This window comes from Moschus berezovskii, chromosome X, assembly GCF_049115385.1.
Source record: "Moschus berezovskii isolate FMDL1 chromosome X, NW_MosBer_1.0, whole genome shotgun sequence".
In the NCBI taxonomy this organism is placed as follows: Eukaryota; Metazoa; Chordata; class Mammalia; order Artiodactyla; family Moschidae; genus Moschus; species Moschus berezovskii.
In genome coordinates, this window is record NC_142488.1 from 101,844,904 (window position 1) to 101,863,300 (window position 18,397).

The window sequence follows — 18,397 nt, forward strand, 5'->3', positions numbered from 1 at the left end:
GGCATATGAACTTCAAAGACAGGATTATAGTATAGGGCCTTGAAACTCTCTTCTCAGCAACACTTATTAATAACTGGTGGAACACCTTGTTCTAGAGCACTGGTTCCCAAAGTGTGGTCCTGGGCTAGTAGCATCAGCACCATCTCAGAACTGCTCGTTTAGTTGCTAAGTTGTGCCCAATTTTTTGCGAACCCGTGGACTGTAGCTCAGGAGGCTCCTCTGGGAAACCAGGCAAGAATACTGGAGTGGGTTGCCATTTCCTACTCCAGGGGATCTTCTGGACCCAGGGACCAAACCGCATTTCCTTCGTTGGCAGGAAGATTATCACTGAGCCACCAGGGAAGCTATTAGAAATGCAAATTCTTGGGACCCACCCTAGCCCTGGCTGAAGCAGAATTTCTGGGTATGGGGCAATCTTTTTCCAAGCCCTTCCCTTGAGAACCACTGTTCTAGAGGTTTGCAGTATTTAGAATAGTTTGCTGTGGAAGAATAGTCAGCCAATTGGGATTTCAAGTGCAATAGATGTTTCAAAGGACAGTATTTATTACTATGAAATTGCTTTCTATTATATACAGGAGGAATTTTAGTATTGTCCTACAGGTCTTATTTTAAAAGTCCTATTGTACTAATTTGGGGAACATAACTTCTAGTTACCCATTTCTGAGTCTTAGTTCATCTCTTCTTTAGAATGCAATCCTTCTATAGTAATTGCAAAAATCAGGAGACGATATGTAGTCCAGTCCTAGTACTACTGCCAATTGGATGTGAAAACATGAACAAGTCTTATTATAATTGTTTGAAACTTATTTCTTCATCTGTAAATCAAGAGGTCCCTTTTAGGTCTTGCTCACTTTATTGAATTAATTTATTATTTCCTAAGATAATACATGTAAATATATAAAACATTAACTAGTTCTACAAGGCTTATAACAAGAGACAGCAGTCTGTGTCCCATTCCTCCTCATCTCTGATCCTGCTTCCTGTAGGTAAACATTTTATATGTTTTTTAAATGATACTTTCTAACTTGTTTTTTAAATTTAAATATCATCTATAGACTTCCTACTGTGGAAGAGAGGCCTTATCTCCTTCCTCACTTTCTTCCATATTAGGAAGTCAATTGTTGTTTAGTTGCTAAGTCCTGTCCAACTCTTGCAACCCCTTTGACCACCAGGCTCATCTGTCCGTGGGATTTTCCAGGCAAGAATACTGGAATGGGTTGCCATCTTCTTCAGGGGATCTTCTGACCCATGGATTGAACCTGCATCTCTTGCATTGGCAGATGGATTCTTTACCACTGAACCACCTGGGAAGCCTCAGGAAGACTATAGGTGATATTTAAATTTAAAAAACAAAAACAAATTTAGTTTACCAGTTATGGTGAGATCTGTTTTCAGCATTGACATTATTATGATTTCTTTAGTAAATACTCACATATGAGCCATGTTGTGTTGATTGATTACATTTTTATAAAACTACTTCATTTTTGTTTTTTTCATTTGCTCAGTTTTCTATAGAAATATTCTCAAGCTTTCCAGCCAAGGAGGTCATCTTTCCTAGTATGTTTAAACATGCTAGGTTATCTGTAATTTATTGTTACTTATTTTTTAATATGTCTGTACTGTAGTTTTATTTTACCTCAGCTAGTGGTTCTCTATCTAGTCCTGCTTAAAAGTCTGTCCTGGAATTTCCCCTGCATCCTTACCTTAAAATTCCTTTTGCTTCTCTTTTGGAATCTTCTGTTTCCAGGATTCCATCCACCCCACCCCTTTTTTGTGGTTTAACTTATTAATTTTGGTTTCAGATGTCCTCCACTAGCTTTCTGATAAAAGATGACACATTTTTTAATCTTTCAAGTTTGAAAATGCCTTCTTCTAGTCTCCCCATCTGATTGATAGCTTGGTATAGAATTCAAGGTTGGGAATAATTTCCCCTCAAATATTGAACTTCATTATTTTCTAGCTTCTAATTCTTCTGTTGAGAATTTATTGTTATTCATATGTGTGATGTTTTGTATAAGATCTGTTTTTCCTCTCAGAAAGCTTTAGAATCTTTATTCCCTGACTTTAGAAATGTTGTTACATGCATTGCAGATCATCTTTTTTGCTTTCATTGTTCTGACTGCTTCATGGACTCTTTCAGTCTAAATATAGACAGTCATATCCTGCAGTGGTAGAATTTTCCTTACGTCATCATCATTATTTCTTCCCCTGCACTTTCTTCATCTCATTCTGGGACTCCTGTTGGTTGGATATTGGCTTTCCTAAATTGATCCTCTAATTTCCTTGTTTTTATCTCTACAACCTTGTCTGTTTTGTGAGCTCCTCGACTATAAATTCTATTCCTTCTACTGCTTTTGTTTTATTCATTTTTACATTTCAATATAGCAGAATTAGCATTTTCATGTATAGTTCTGTACATTTTAAAAAATGCATAATGTAAGATACAGAACACTTCCACTCCATCTTTAAATCCCCTTCTGTCATCCCTTTATAGTCAACCCTTTCCTGCAATCCTAACAACTGGCAGCAACTGATCTTTTTCCCTTTCTATAGTTTTGTCTTTTCCAGTATGTCATATAAATTCAGTCATAGAGTATGTAACCCTTTGAAGCTCTCTTCATTGGCTTAGCACAGTGCATTTGGAATTCACCCATGTTCTTGTATGTATCCATAATTAATTATTCTTTATTGTTGAGGAATATTCTGTTTTATGGATATACCACAGTTTTTCCATTCACCAGTTGAAGGATGTTTGGATTATTTCCAGCTTGGGAGGAATCATGATTATTAATAAAGCTGTTATAAATATTCATGTGCATGTTTTTGTGTGTACTTAAGTTTTCATTTCTCTTGGATATTTACCCAGAAGTGGGGTTGTTGGGTCATATGACAACTCTGTTTTATTTTACAAGAATTTGCTAAGCTATTTTTCCAGAGTGGATGTACTATTTTATATTCCTACCAGCAACATGAGAGTTCCAGTTGTTCTTCATCTTTGTCAATACTTGGTATTATCATTAAAATAAATATTTTGGTCATTCTATGATGTATGTAGTAGTATCTCATTAAAGATAAACACATGGCCAATAGGTACATGAAGAGATGATCAACATTGTTAGCCATCAGGGGAATGCAAAGAAAAACAAAACACAAAGAAGATACCATTTCATACCTACATGGGATGGCTATAATCCAAGAGATGAACAGTAATGTGATTTGGGAACTCTCATATGCTACTGATGAGAATGACAGTAGCGCAGCTGAAGCAATTCCTTTCCTAGGTTTTACCCGAGAGAATAGAAATGTCCAGACAAAAACTTGCACACGAATGTTTATAACAGCATCAGTCATTTGATTGTCAAAAAGTGGAAACTACCCACATAGCTGTCAACTGATGAATGGAAAACTGAAATCTCCCTTAACGATACAAAGGATTGAAATACTGATATGTAAGTGCTCCTTGAGAACATCGTGCTAAGTGAAAGAAGTCAGTTCCACAGGACTGTATATTATATACCATTTGTTCGAAGTGTCCAGAAGGCAAATATGTAGAGACGGAAAGTAAATTAGTGGTTCCCTGGAGTTGGTGGGGATAGGAGGATTGGAGGCTGATGGTTGTGAGATGTGGGGTTTCATTTTGGGGGTAATAAAAATGTTCTAAAACTGATTGTGGTGATGGATGTATAACTGTAAATATACCAAAAAGTCATTGAAACGTACCTTGTGAGTGAATGGTATAGTATTTGAACTGTATTATAAAACTATTTAAAAATCACCAGAGTTTTAAGTATACAATTCAGTAATTTTTAGTGAATATGCAGAGTTGTGCAGACATTACCACAAAACAGTTTTATAACATTTTTATCCATCAAAACGATCCTTTGTGCCTGTTTTCATTTAATATTTATTCTCATCCTAACTGTAGGCAACCACTAACCTGCTTTCTTTCTCTTTAGACTTGTATTTTTGGTATATTTCATATGGATGGAATCATATCTTTTGGAATCATGCCCCTGTTGCATCTGGCTTCTTTTACTTAGGATCCAGTTTCTCTGCAACCATGCTACCACTTGTTATTGTCTGTATTATTTATCATAGCTACCCTAGTAGGTGTGTAGTGATGTCTTATTGTGGTTTTAATTTGCATTTTCCTAATGACTAATGATGTTAAACATCTTACGTGCTATAATTAGCCATTCCTGTATCTTTGGTGATATATGTAGTCAAATCGTTGCCCATTTTTGAATTGTTTAGTTGTTTTCTTGTTATTGACTTTTGAGTTCTTTTATATATTTTTGGTACAAAGCTTTTTTGTCAGGTGATACACAGATATATTCTTCCAGTCTGTGGCTTGTGTTTTCACTTTCCTAATAGTGTCATTTGCAGAGCAAAAGTTCTTAATTTTGGTAAAGTCCAATTAATCAGTTTTTCTTTTATTATATTATACCTAAGTTCTCTTTTACTAACTCAAGGTCTTGACGATTTTCTCCTATGCTTGCTTCTAAAAGTTCTGAAGTTTTGATCTATATTTCGATCTTTGATCCATTTTGAGTTAATTATCATAGAAGATATGAGGTATAGGTTGAGAATTATTTCTTTTTCTTTTGCATATGGCTGTCAAGTGTTTCTTCCAGCACTGTTTGATAAAAACGTGAATTTTTTCTGTATTGAGCTGCTCTTGCAACTTCGTCAAAAATCATATTTGTATGGGTCTCTTTCTGTGTGTTTACATTTACTTTCCTTTATCTATCTTTGTCTTCCTGCCTCTAATATTTCTTCTGTTCTTGTTCTTTCTCCTCTTTTCTGATTTTCTCTCCCATTTTCCCTTTTTCTGTCCCCTTTCTCAAAATGAAATATATGGGTTAATATTTTTAGTTTAAAGGACAGTAAATATGAAGAATGTCTATTTCTCTACAAGTAAGAAATGCCAACAATGAAATAACTTTTTCACTGTAACTCAATTTTTCTCAATGAATTTGGGGTCTTAAAGAAAGATGACTTTGCACCAGTGTTTTGATTTCTTTAAAAAAGAAGTTAAGGTAATTTCAAATTGGCATGCTAAAGGAGGTAAAGGTTTTATTTTTTCTATCATGCTTTTATTTCACTCCTAAACTGTGAAATTGATTATTGATGCTTTTCCTATAGGGGGCAGTGGTCATTACTACTGGAGTCACAGATAACAGAAAAACAATTTTGAAAGCAGCTTAATTTTACAGCTTCTCCACAACCAGCTTTAGATCTATTTATTTTTAAAAAACACTTAGAAAAAGGACGAAATTGGATGTTGGCATTTAATTAATACTTGATAGTGGAATCAGGTAATGCGAGTGACCAGTCGTTTTTGAGGCTTACAAAGAACAGTCATATTTACTTTGGTTTTCTCAGAATTCAGAGCAGTTTTTCCAGAAAAGTGCCCTAAACATTGAATCACGCCTCTAGTGCTATGCCACAGCATTTTAAATGTAGCCCATTAGAAAGTTTGTGGGTAAGATATTTTTCATTACACTTCATTTTACATTTTGTTTCCATTTTCAGAGAAACACCCTTTTTTTTTCTTTTGCAATTTCTCTTTCTGTTAATGTTATACGATAGTTTGGGGACATTAGTCAAGAACTGTGTCAGTGTTTCCTAGCATAACTAATAGATTTAATTTCTGTCCTCCTGAAAGTGACAGTCGCTCAGTCATGTCCTACTCTTTGCGACTCCATGGACTATACAGTCCATGGAATTCTCCAGGCCAGAATACTGGAGTGGGTACCCTTTCCCTTTTACAGGGGATCTTCCCAACCCAGGGATCAAACCCAGGTCTCCTGCATTGCAGGTGGGTTCTTTATCAGCTGAGCCACCAGGGAAGCCCGTTCTATGATCCTTCCCTGATAGCTCAGTTGGTAAAGAGTCTGCCTGCAATGCAGGAGACCCTGGTACAATTCCTGGGTCAGGAAGATCTGCTGGAGAAGGGATAGACTACTCACTCCAGTATTCTTGGGCTTCTCTGTGGCTCAGCTGGTAAAGAATCTGCCTGCAGTGTGGGAGACCTAGGTTTGATCCCTGGGTTGGGAAGATCCCCTGGAGAAGGGAACGGCTACCCTCTCCAGTATTCTGGCCTGGAGAATTCCATGGACTGTATAGTCCATGGGGTCACAAAGAGCAGGACATGACTGAGCGACTTTCACTTTCAATCTATGATCCTAGCAGAGGGTTATTATCTAGGAGAATTCAATGAGATTAGTTAAATCTCATACCTGAAATAGCCGGATAACTGCTTTGGCACTTTACTTGAATTGTGACCTCTACCACTTTAGATTAAGGGAGTCCACCACCCCACCCCCATTTTCTTTGTTTTTTAAGATAGTACAAAAGCCTACTTAATTAATTGTGTTCAGATTTTTTTTTTTCTCTCATCTCCATGAAACTATGAAGGGAGCAGGGAACTTGGGCAGAGACTGAAAATTCCGGCAGAGGTCTTAAAAGTAGTGTCATGTGGGCTGAGCTGCATCACACACACCTGAGCCTTATTGCAGGTCCTTTTTAACCTCGTGCAGCAGTTGCCTTGAATTAAGCTGCAAACTCAGGTTCCTTTTGGTCAGAAAGCTCAGCTGCTTGTGCATACTTCTTTCAACCTTGGGCTGGTTGGGTTAATCCCACCCTTCCCCATCTGGGTAGCTCTGCAAGTTCCTTCTCCCTCTCATGTCTCCTCGAATCAAGTTCTCTGTTTGTAGGAGCATCGGCTTTTCCTCTTCTTTTCACAGGGTCCTGACTTATCCTGGGCCAGCCACCCCTTTGCTTCTGCTCCTGAGAAGTGCCAAGATTCTGCAGCGCTGACTCCAACTGCCTTCTCATGCCTAGACTTTGGGCTGCTTTCCAGATACCTGCATAAGCAAGCCCTTGTCACTGCTACTTATTCCTTCCTGTGCTCTGCTTTTTCCTTCTTGCCACACGTGTGTTTCCTTCTCCCCCTTCCCACCTCTATCCCCTGTACACAATGCATAAAGGATGGAAAAAGTGCTGCGGCCAGAAGTCTCTGAATGAGGCATCAATGGATGAATATTTAGGCAGCTTAGGGCTGTTTCGAAAGCTGACTGCCAAGGATGCCTCTTGCCTCTTTCGTGCTATTTCGGAGCAGGTAAAAGGAAAACAAATATACCTTTCCTATGCTAAGTTTTCGGAGTTTGAGACTTGGCACAGTACTGTAGCTGAAAGAACTGTAACCCGCCAAAACAAAATTCCCTTCTCTTTTTCGTATTTAAAACATTACGTTCTCTCTGGTACTGAACTAGCTTGGTGTGTGCCTTTGCCGATTAGTTCAAATATATTGCTGTGCCTTTGTTGTCTTTTCTAAATGCCACTTTGGAATGTAAGAGAGAACATAATGGGGTTAAAAAAATCTTTGAAATGTATCTTGATCTTTTATAAGCAACCCTGTCTTCTTCTAAATTTTATATCTAAGGGAAAATTTATAGATGGTGCCCATAAGTAGTAGAAGGGGGGATCATGACAGAATCATACCTCCTCAGTATCACTAAAGATGACAAAAACAGATTTTAGTAAGATCAGGACTTAATTTCCAAATGTCCTACATATGTTCTGAATGGAGGGGGAGGCTTGAGTATCTAGTTCATAGTCTTAAGTTTGAAGTTTCTATTTCAAATGACTGCTGACAGTGAGCTGGTCTTTCTCTTCTTTTTAGTTGTTTTGCAGCCAGGTCCATCACTTGGAAATCAGGAAGGCTTGTGTCTCATATATGAAAGAAAATCAACAAACTTTTGAATCTGTAAGTAGAATATATAACCAAGGAAGAGTTGTTTGTAGAATATGGAGCAGATAGGAAATGGATTTTGAGCACCTATGTATGAATATTGTATCCTGCAGCCTCCTCTCAGTAGCAAATATTTAATTTTCAGTTGGTTTCTTTTCCCCTGGGTAGCATACTTCTGGATCTCCTCCCAGAACTAGATTGTTGTACTCTAAAAATTATGGAAGCTAATCTTTATCCTTCCCACCATTTATCCCCCTCATACCCAAACAGTTACATTTTGACCATGTTATCCATATCACGGTTTTCTTTAGTAATCAGTTCACAAAAGGTTTGACAATGTTAATATTTTTAAATGTGCATTTTAAAATTTGTACAAATGAGAACCTCTTCTGTTCTTTCTTAATTCTATGCTCAGTGATCATCAGTCAACTTGATGAATCATGGAAAACTTAACTGTAAAGAAACAAATTAGTCCTAAACGTGTCTTTTCATGTGACAAACTGGTAATTGGAGCTCTTCCACTAATTGATTGACTTTAAAACAACTTGTAGAACACAGCTTTGTATATGTTGAAGTGTAAGTTGGAGTATAAGTTGAAGTCTTGTTAACAAAATGAGGTTTTATCAAGGTCTGATTTGAAGTGTGCCTTTTCCTGTGGCTGTTACTTTTGTTGTTCTTTCTTTCTTTCTTTTAAATACACTCCAAGCCATTCCAGTGCTATTTTTTTCTGTTACTATACTATGGATATTTGCCTGCTGTTCGAGGTTTACTCTTAATTTTCTCAATAGGTTTCAGTGAGTTGTAAAACTATATGAAGCCTTCTTGATTTTGAAGCGTTATTACCTTAAAGTTAATTAGTCTTCACCACACCTGGGGAAAGGGTTATTCATGAAATTACTTCAAATGCAAGACCATGGTGTAAAGCAGTGCATCTCAAGTATTTTTGTGCATACCAATCACCTGGGGATCTTGTTAAAAAACAAATTCTGATTCAGTAGATCTGACCTGGGGCCCAAGATTTCTTCTGTTAACATTCCTGAGTGATGCTTCTGTTGTTCATGGACCACATTTTGAATAACAAAGATGTGGGTAAAAATTTAAAACTATTTGTATGAATCTCAGATTAATTAGACAGAGTGAAAGAAGCCAGACCTTCCAAAAAGTACATGCTGTATGATTTTCTTTATATAAAACTCTAGAAAATACAAACTACAAACCAGTCTATAGAAAAACAGCAGAAGGATCATTGGTTGCTTTGAGATCAGTGAAGTTATAGAGGCACACAAGGAAACTTACAGGGGTAATGGGCATACTCACTATCACGATTGTCATGATGGTTTCATGAGTGCATATGTATGTTAATTGTGTCCTTTAAATATGTACGGTTTATTGTATGTCAGTTATACCTCAAAACTGTTTAAAAAGGTGGTTGAGAAAAATTGAAATGATTCTTTAAGTCTAGTGATACACATGAATGGAACTAGATATATATTATCTCATATTCTCAGATTAATTTTTATTGAGGTATATTTTACATCTGATAAAATTCACCATTTTATGTTTTAGCATTTTAAGTTTTGGCAATAATATACAGTCATACAGCTGCGACTGCAGTCAAGATATAAAAATATTTCCATCATCTAAAAGTTCCCTTTTGCTCTTTTTGAAACTAATGAAATTCCCTTTAAAGTTCCTCAGTTCAACTTTGTAAATGAATGTCTGCTGTCAAATTTTAAATACTTATAATTATCATGCTTGCTTGATTTATGCAAATTGTTGTTACTTAAGTTGGCATTTCAAAAGAAACTCAAAGGCATACCATTTGATGAAATGCAGTGATATGTGGATAAGCCAGGACATTTTCTAAGATACTTCTAATAATAGTCCAGCTTTTCTCCATTCAACTTTTGTATATGTGCAAATCTTCTTGAGGTGCTGTGCAAAGTAGTCATTTAATCATAATTGTTCAGCTGAACAAAAACTCACTGGAGGATTATATTGCAGAATATACTCAGATTTCAGTAATGCTATGTATTTGGTTAAGTCAAGTTTGTTTTATTTTTGAAGTATGTGGAGGGATCTTTTGAGAAATACCTGGAACGGTTGGGAGATCCCAAGGTAAGATCAAATATGGGGTTTAATCTTTTCAGAGTATTTGGAATAGTAGCCTAAATGTCATTCAGCTGTGTCACTTGAGCTAGAGCCAATCTGTTTTCTTAAGTAGCCAGCTGTGTTGAGTCAGATACTTGCAAAACTTCAGAGGCTGGTGATTGACCTGTTGTTTTGTGTTGAATATTGAAAATTGTGTGCTAACAATTTTATCGTCCATAGACTAGCGAAATTATACACTGCTCGGAAACAGGACTGACCTAAACCTTTTCACTTTAATGTGGGAGGGGGGTGGTAATGAATATTACTAGGATGTCATTGTTTTTATTAAATAATTTCTCTGATTTGTAGTTATGTTTTATGTGGGACTAAGATTCATAAACATATTTAATTAAAAATTTTTATGCGATTAAATTGCATAGTTCTAGACTTTAACACATTTACTAAATACCTTGTTAGCTTCTATTCTTAAACCAATTGCATTTTTATTGTGCCTTTTAAATCTCCCATATTACTGTCCTTACTTAATAGCAAACTAAGATCTTTAAGTCAATTTTTTTCAGAATAAGTTTATGTTAATAAGTAACTATCACAGTACCCCAAACTCAAAGCAAGTTATAGTGTGTTGTACAAATTCTTCATCTAAAACAGTGTTAAGCGCCTAAAAAAAATTGTTGAACTTGCAAAAACTTCTACCTCCTAGGTACAGAGTGTTTTTTAAAACTTTATGTACTCTTTATGTTTAGGAAAGTGCTGGCCAGCTGGAAATAAGAGCTCTTTCTCTAATTTATAAGTAAGTTGAATCTGTTTGTTGAGAGAGAGAGAGTGTGTGTGTGTGTGTGTAAAATTTCTAATAGAGTCCCTCAATGATTGAGAATATTTGAGGTTTGATATATTGATACATAAAATGAAGCAGTCCAAGCAAAGTCAGTGACATAAATTGTGTCCATTCAAATGGGATAATAAAGGATTTTAAGAATTGCCAGTATTATTCCTTTAGAAAATCAGAATACTCTAGAATTTTTGTATATTTAACTTTGTGCCTCTTGTGCATGCATGCTCTATGGGGCAATATCACTTCCAACAGGGTAGAAATTGTTTCCTGAGGACAAAAAAATACTAGATATTACACTGGTTTATGATCCTTCAAAGGATCACAGTTCATAAACATATGATTATAGTAGATATATATATAAACTAGATATATAGTATATTTGTTATATTAAATTTTTATAAGGAAATTAAGAAAAGTATTTCTTTGTTCTTTAGAGAGGCAGTAATGGTGTAAAATTTTGAAGGACACTGCTCTGTTGCTTTGAAAGTTCTGTTTAGGTCTTTAAAACTGCAAGGTCGCATTTCTGAAAGCATAGGCTTTTGAAAATAGCTATAAAATGTGGGTTGTAGGGAATCTTGTTCATTTAAGGAGTTGAATCTGTGGATGACTTTGTCATTCTTAGGATGTGAGATGGAACATACCTTGATAGAGTCAGAACTCTCTTGTATGGGAACTTATTCAAGGTTAGTGTTTTGCAGTCTGCTTATCCTTCACTAAATCCAGCAAGAAGTAATACAGAAGAGGTATCGAGCAGGTAGCTAATCAGATGATGCTTTTAAATAGGGGACCCGTTTTTAAATTGGCCGGCTTTTTGTTTTTGTATGACTCTAGCTGAGAATGCTTTTTAAAACTTTTTAAATGGTTTAAAAAAATCAAAAGGAGAATAACATTTCATGGCATATGAAAATTATATAAAATTTCAGTGTCCATAAATAAAGCATTATTGGAACATAATCATGTACATTTGTTTATACATTGACTATGGCTGCTTTCAGGCTAGAAAGTCAAAGTTGAGTAAATCATATAGCCTGCAAAAGCCATATGTTTGTTATCTGGTCATTTACCAAGAAAAATTTGCCAACCCCTGCTTTAAATAAATGGGAGCCTCCAAAACTTACAGATATTCATACAGTGGGCAATTTATCTTCTTTATTCTACCTTTCCTTAAATTAAAATACATTTTAATTGCTGAATTAAAATTTAACCTCTTAAACATTTGAGTTATTTTATATGAACAAAGTAGGCAGTTTAAAGGAGAAGGCAATGGCATCCCATTCCAGTACGCATCCCATTCCAGTACTCTTGCCTGGAAAATCCCATGGACGGAGGAGCCTGGTAGGCTGCAGTCCATGGGGTCACTAAGAGTCGGGCACTACTGAGCGACTTCACTTTCACTTTTCACTTTCCTGCGCTGGAGAAGGAAATGGCAACCCACTCCAGTGTTCTTGCCTGGAGAATCCCAGGGACAGAGGAGCCTGGTGGGCTGCCGTCTATGGGGTCACATAGAGTCGGACACGACTGAAGCGACTTAGCAGCAGCAGCAGGCAGTTTAAAAGCACAACTATTTGTTCCTGTAACTATTTCTTGTGTATACTAAATTGTCTGTTCTCATCCATCTTTGTTTTCTACCCATGTAGTCGGGATTTCATTCTTTATCGCTATCCTGGCAAGCCTCCAACTTATGTCACAGATAATGGCTATGAAGACAAGGTAAGATATGTGAGTCTTTACTAAAATAAAAAAATTGAATGCTACTACCAGTTTGCTATCGACAAATCATCCTTTTTTAACCCAATTAATGAAAAATAAGCACAGTCTAAAAGCCAAGCTTTTTTACAACCAAGCCTTTTCCTCTCCAGTTAGCGTTAGTATTGTTAGCTATCTTTCTGAACAACCTGTCACTCCTCTGTAGTAGGAAAAACCCACCCAAACCCTAATTGACTCTTCACTGATAAGAAGATAGGATCAAACTCTGAAGCAAGGCATTCAGTGCCCTTGTTGTTGTTGTTTAGTCGCTCAGTTGTGTCAGACTCTTTGTGACCCCATGGACTGCAGCACGCCAGGCCTCCCTGTCTTTCACCATCTCCTGGAGCTTGCTCAAACTCGTATCCATTGAGTCAGTGATGCCATCCCAACTGTCTCCTCCTCTGTCTTCCCCTTCTTCTGCCTTCAATCTTTCCCAGCATCAGGGTCTTTTCCAGTGAGTCAGCTCTTCTCATCAGGTACTAGAGCTTCAGCTTTAGCATCAGTCCTTCCAATGAACACCCAGGATTGATCTCCTTTAGAATGGACTGGTTGGATCTCCTTGCAGTCCAAGGGCCTCTCAAGAGTCTTCTCCAGCACCACAGTTCAAAAGCATCAATTCTTCGGCGATCAGCTTTCTTCACAGTCCAACTCTCACATCCATACATGACTACTGGAAAAACCATAGTTTTGACTATGGACATTTGTCAGTAAAGTAATGTCTCTGCTTTTTAATATGCTGTCTAGGTTTGTCATAGCTTTTCTTCCAAGGAGGAAACATCTTTTAATTTCAAGGCTGCAGTCACCATCTTCAGTGATTTTGGAGCCCAAGAAAAAAGTGTGTCACTGTTTCTACAGTTTCCCCATCTATTTGCCATGAAGTGATGGGACCAGATGCCATGATCTTAGTTTTTTGAATGTTGAGTTTTAAGCCAGCTTTTTCACTTTCCTCTTTAACCTTCATCAAGAGGCTGTTTAGTTCCTCTTCACTTTTTGCCAGGGTCCCAAACCTTCTCTCCAGCTTCATTGTCCTTCAGCCTTAGTATATCGTGAGGCCAGAGTGTCCAGCTTTCATGATTTCCTATGTATCTCAAATGTCACTTTCTTTGAAACCTTACCAACTCCCCTGGAGTTATTTCCTCCCTTTTTGTTCCCCTAGCATCACCCAAGTAATTATAGTGTGTATCACCTTATATATGTTTTCATGTGTGTTTTTCTTATTAGTCCGAAAGTTTCTTAAGTATAGGGACATTGTACTAAACTACTGTCTAGTAAAGTACCTGGAAATATAGTAGAAAGTTGTTGTGTGGTTGAGAACTCTCAGCAGGTAAACAAGTTGTTTTTCAGCATACAGAGTTTCTTCCAAAGAGTTTTTAAGAACACCCTTCAATCCACATGATTTGATTATGAATACAGATTATACAGTACTTGAGTTTTGTCTGTTTCATACCATAGAGCAAAATTCAGGCAGCATTTTGATAGTAAGAAGACTAGACAGTGGTAGAACTGTTAGAATATTACGTTAATCTAGATAGAAGACCTGAACTAGGCAAGTGGCATTAAGAAAAGAAAAGACTGAATAGGATGCAAGAGATAACTTCGATCATAAGTTATGAGCATGTTAATTATTTTACCAATGTGTGCTAAATCGCTTCAGTTGTGTCCAACTCTTTGTGACCCCATGGACTGTAGCCCGCCAGGCTCCTCTGTCCATGGGATTCTCTAGGCAAGAATACTGGAGTGGGTTGCCATTTCCTTCTCCAGGGGATCTTCCTTCCTGACCCGGGATCGAACCCGTGTCTTCTATGTCTCCTGCACTGGCAGCCGGATTCTTTATACCACTAGCGCCACCTGGAAAGTCAAGTACTTCCCATTGTTTTTCATCAATAGTATTTAAAATACTATTTTACCAGTAGTACTGCCAGTTTGTTCAGTAAACATTAAGCCCCCATAGTGTATCAGGCAATTGACTGGGCTTTGGGGATACCAAAATTAATAAAGCAGAATCCTTGCCCTTTTCTTATGAAGACAGACATGTAAATGATACAGTGCAGTGATATATTTTATAATAGAAATATATGCAAGGAGCATAGAAGAAAAAGCCCTTCACTGTGCTTGAGGAAGTACAGAACGTTTCATGGTAGTTGTGATATTTAAGTGGAATACCCAAAAAATTAATCTAACAAGTATGAAGGGCAGTCTATTCAGAGGAAACACTATATGCAGAGGCATAGAAATAAGAGGTAATTTTTTAGCTGATTTGTCAATCTCTTAATTTTTTCAAACAATTTAAAGGCCAGGCTTACTAACCAAATTATTTCAGTAAAAATGCTCCCTGGCTCCATATGGTGAAATCTGTTTATATAAATCTGTCTAAGACCTTTTTGAATTTTTATTCAAAAATCTCTGTCTTGTGTAAGGGATGTAATCCCAAGTGATCAAGTCTATTTCATTTTGAAGCCACCTCTGGCATCACCTACCTGAGGTAACAAAGAGAATTCTCTGTGATCTATAAGAGGATAGTGTCACCAAGTTTCCTTAGCAGAAAATTATCATAAGCACTCTTTTTTATCTACTTTCCTACACTACCCTGGCTAATTTCTCCCAGTAAACCAGTTCTATGACCCCAGGTCTATTATTCTTCCCTAGTCTTTTTATTTTTGAAATCATAACTCTGTCAATATAATCCGTTTCAAAGTTCTGAGAGGGCATATCAAGCTAAAGTAAAACACAACAAGATTTAAGTTGCAAAGTTTCACCCACTCCAAGCAGGATTTGCATTTAAGAGGAGGTTTAGTAGTATTGCTCCTATATAGCATATTGATACTCTGCTGTATAATACAGTGAATAACATTTTGAATAAATTGAAATTCCTCCCCCATAGTCTTAAGTTTGGGATTTTGGTGTATTTGTCCTGTTTTCTCCATTTTTAGAAGTTAAGCTATGCCTTTTGACTTCTGTTAGGCTTTCTATTACATTCACTCAATTTGTAAAAGTTCCCGTCTTCTGCAAATTTATAAATCAGGACTTGTGTGGTATATTATCAGGAATGTTATTGAGGCTCAGAGTGTTACCTTAGTAGTGGTTTTAATCTTGACATTTAAAAGTAACTGTCTTACCTCCCTTAGCACCATTATCTCTGGGTGCATTCATGATGCTGCAAATGGCATTATTTCGTTCTTTTTTGTCTGAATAATGTTCTGTTTGTGTGTGTGTGTGTATAAACCACATACAAAGATGGTAAGAAGGTTAAAAGACAAAGCAGTGAAATACCTATATCCATAATCAGTTAAGGGATACACAAAATAGATGTAAAATATGATGTCAAAACAGTGAGGGGAGAAGCATAAAAATGCAGTTGATAAGATGCATCTGGAATTAAGAGATCAGCAGTTTAAAATCATCACATATATGTAGAGAGATTGCCATATATACATTTAATGCTAACCACAAACCAGAAATCTATAATAGATACACTCACATAATAGAGAAAAGAATCCAGATGTTAAGATTAGAGGAAGTCATTGGCTCATAAGGGAACAGGACAGAAGAAAGGAACAAAAAATTACAAAAACAACTTCAAAACAGTTAAAGAATAAAAGGATGGAAAATGTGTCAGGTATCTGGAGTAACTTAAACTCTCTAGTATACTGCTAGTGTGAGTATAAATTGCATAACCACTTTGGAAAATATTTTTTTATGGACATGGTTGGTTTGCTGTATTGTGCTAGTTTCTTGTGTGCAGTGGGGTGATTCAGTTATATATATGTATATAATATATATATGTATATATATTTTTCAGATTCTTTTCACTTATTAAAAAATAAAAGTAAAAAAATAAAGGTCACTGTCAAGAAAATCTTTTAATGCCATACAGCTTTCATTTATCTGTATTTAGATTTTAAAACTCATTTTTTCTCCAGCTCTATGGAGATTTAATTGACATGTATGCTAAGTGAAGTGAGTCAGAGAAAGACAAATACTGTATGATATCACATGTGGAATCTGAAAGTCACTTTTTTAAAAAGCAAATACATTTAATTTTTGATTTCTGATTAGCAGCTTCAAATATTTCAGGGTTGTAGGATGTCTACCATTAACTTGTTCTGTGTGTTATTTTTCAGATTCTACTCTGCTATTCAAGTAATGGTCATTATGATTCAGTGTACTCAAAGCAATTTCAGTCAAGTGCAGCTGTTTGTCAAGGTATGTGAGGGCTTTATAAATGTTTAGGTATGCTTTCAGTTGGTTTGTTGCCTATCTTCAAATTGGGGGGGCCACCATAAATAGCTCTTTTAAAACTTTGTTGGTGCCTGTTGAATTTGTATACTGGATTATAGCTATTTTCACATTGTTAGGAAAAACTCTTATTTTGACAACTGGAGTCTTGATTATTTTTTTTCCTTTAGCTGTATTATATGAAATTCTCTATAAAGATGTGTTTGTTGTGGATGAAGAAGAGTTAAAGACTGCAGTTGAGTTGTTTCGAAGTGGTTCCAAGAAGAACAGGAACAATGCTGTGACTGGCAATGAGGATGTCCATATTGACTACAAGAGTTCAACTCAAGATAGGTAACAAAGGGAAAAGGGATGTCAACTATAGGATCATCTTGTTTCTGTGCCTCATTTGAAATTGGAAGGGACCTGGCAAGCTTGTGATTTAGACTATTTCTATATAGTCTTCTCTCAACATTTGCAGAGGATTGGTGCCAGGACCCCTGCAAACACCAAAACACTCAATGCTCAAGTCCCTTATATAAAATGATGTAGTATGTTCAGTCGGCCCTCTCCATATCCATTGGCTCTGCATCCACAGGTTCAAACAATTCCATCTGCAGTTGTTTGAATCTGAGAATGTGGAACCTGCTGTAATGAAGGGCCAACTTCATGTACACACACATGTATGTATATATGTATGCTTTTATGTACAGGGATATACATTTTTTAATGGGAGAAGAGACGTTTTACCAAAAGATATGTTGCATTGTGAAACACTCAGGCTTTGGGTGTTTGATCCAAGTCAGAATCATTCTTTATTCCTTTTCTTCTGTTAATCTGTCTTGTGTAAATTTTATTATTAGTCCAGCCAGAAGAACTCAGGAGGGGTGGGGGGGAATTTTCCCCTCCTGACACATCTCGAGTCTGACCCCAGAATCAGTTTTTTAATTGCTAGAAGAAACTTTCAGTTCAGTCGCTCAGTCGTGTCCGACTCTCCGCGACCCCATGAATCACAGCACGCCAGGCCTCCCTGTCCATCACCAACTCCCGGAGTTCACTCAAACTCATGTCCACAGATTCGGTGATGCCAGCCAGCCATCTCATTCTCTGTCGTCCCCTTCTCCTCCCACCCCCAACCTTTCCCAGCATCAGAGTCTTTTCCAGTGAGTCAACTCATCACATGAGGTGGCCAAAGTATTGCAGCTTCAGCTTTAGCATCAGTCCTTCCAATGAACACCCAGGATTGATCTCCTTTAGAATGGACTGGTTGAATCTCCTTGCAGTCCAAGGGACTCTCAAGAGTCTTCTCCAACACCACAGTTCAAAAGCATCAATTCTTCGGGGATCAGCTTTCTTCACAGTCCAACTCTCACATCCATACATGACCACGGGAAAAACCATAGCCTTGACTAGACGGACCTTTGTTGGCAAAATAATGTCTCTGCTTTTTAATATACTATCAAGGTTGGTCCTAACTTTCCTTCCAAGGAGTAAGCGTCTTTTAATTTCATGGCTGTAATCAGCATCTGCAGTGATTTTGGAGCCCCAAAAATAGTTTAGAACGGTCTAATCCCATGATTCTCAAACTTATATACAAATTACTTAGGGTGGTTGTTTAGAAAGGCACATTTTGGGGTCTCCTTTTAAAATTGAAGGTCAGAGAAGGACCAGGAATCTACTTTTTAAGCAAGTATACCCAAATATTCTATACAGGTAGTCCATGACCACACTTTGGC

At 36.9% G+C, this 18,397-nt stretch overlaps 1 protein-coding gene across 11 annotated transcripts in view; it reads left to right on the plus strand.

Annotated features, from left to right (window-relative positions):
* The first annotated feature begins 1,135 nt into the window (after positions 1 to 1,135).
* LOC129564380 (UDP-N-acetylglucosamine transferase subunit ALG13) overlaps positions 1,136 to 18,397 on the plus strand; it is a 58,042-nt gene continuing 40,780 nt past the window's right edge. For 2 of the 11 annotated variants that reach the window (XM_088834196.1, XM_088834198.1), the window contains exons 1-7: positions 6,782 to 7,123; positions 7,688 to 7,771; positions 9,824 to 9,874; positions 10,612 to 10,658; positions 12,338 to 12,410; positions 16,568 to 16,649; positions 16,853 to 17,015. In XM_088834196.1, the coding sequence (XP_088690322.1) occupies positions 6,983 to 7,123; positions 7,688 to 7,771; positions 9,824 to 9,874; positions 10,612 to 10,658; positions 12,338 to 12,410; positions 16,568 to 16,649; positions 16,853 to 17,015 (641 nt within the window). In that variant the 5' untranslated portion in view covers positions 6,782 to 6,982. Of the gene's footprint in view, positions 1,379 to 6,781; positions 7,124 to 7,687; positions 7,772 to 9,823; positions 9,875 to 10,611; positions 10,659 to 11,322; positions 11,384 to 12,337; positions 12,411 to 16,567; positions 16,650 to 16,852; positions 17,016 to 18,397 lie in introns of those variants that run through there. The other 9 variants (XM_088834206.1, XM_088834200.1, XM_088834203.1 and 6 more) reach the window with 9 other exon arrangements.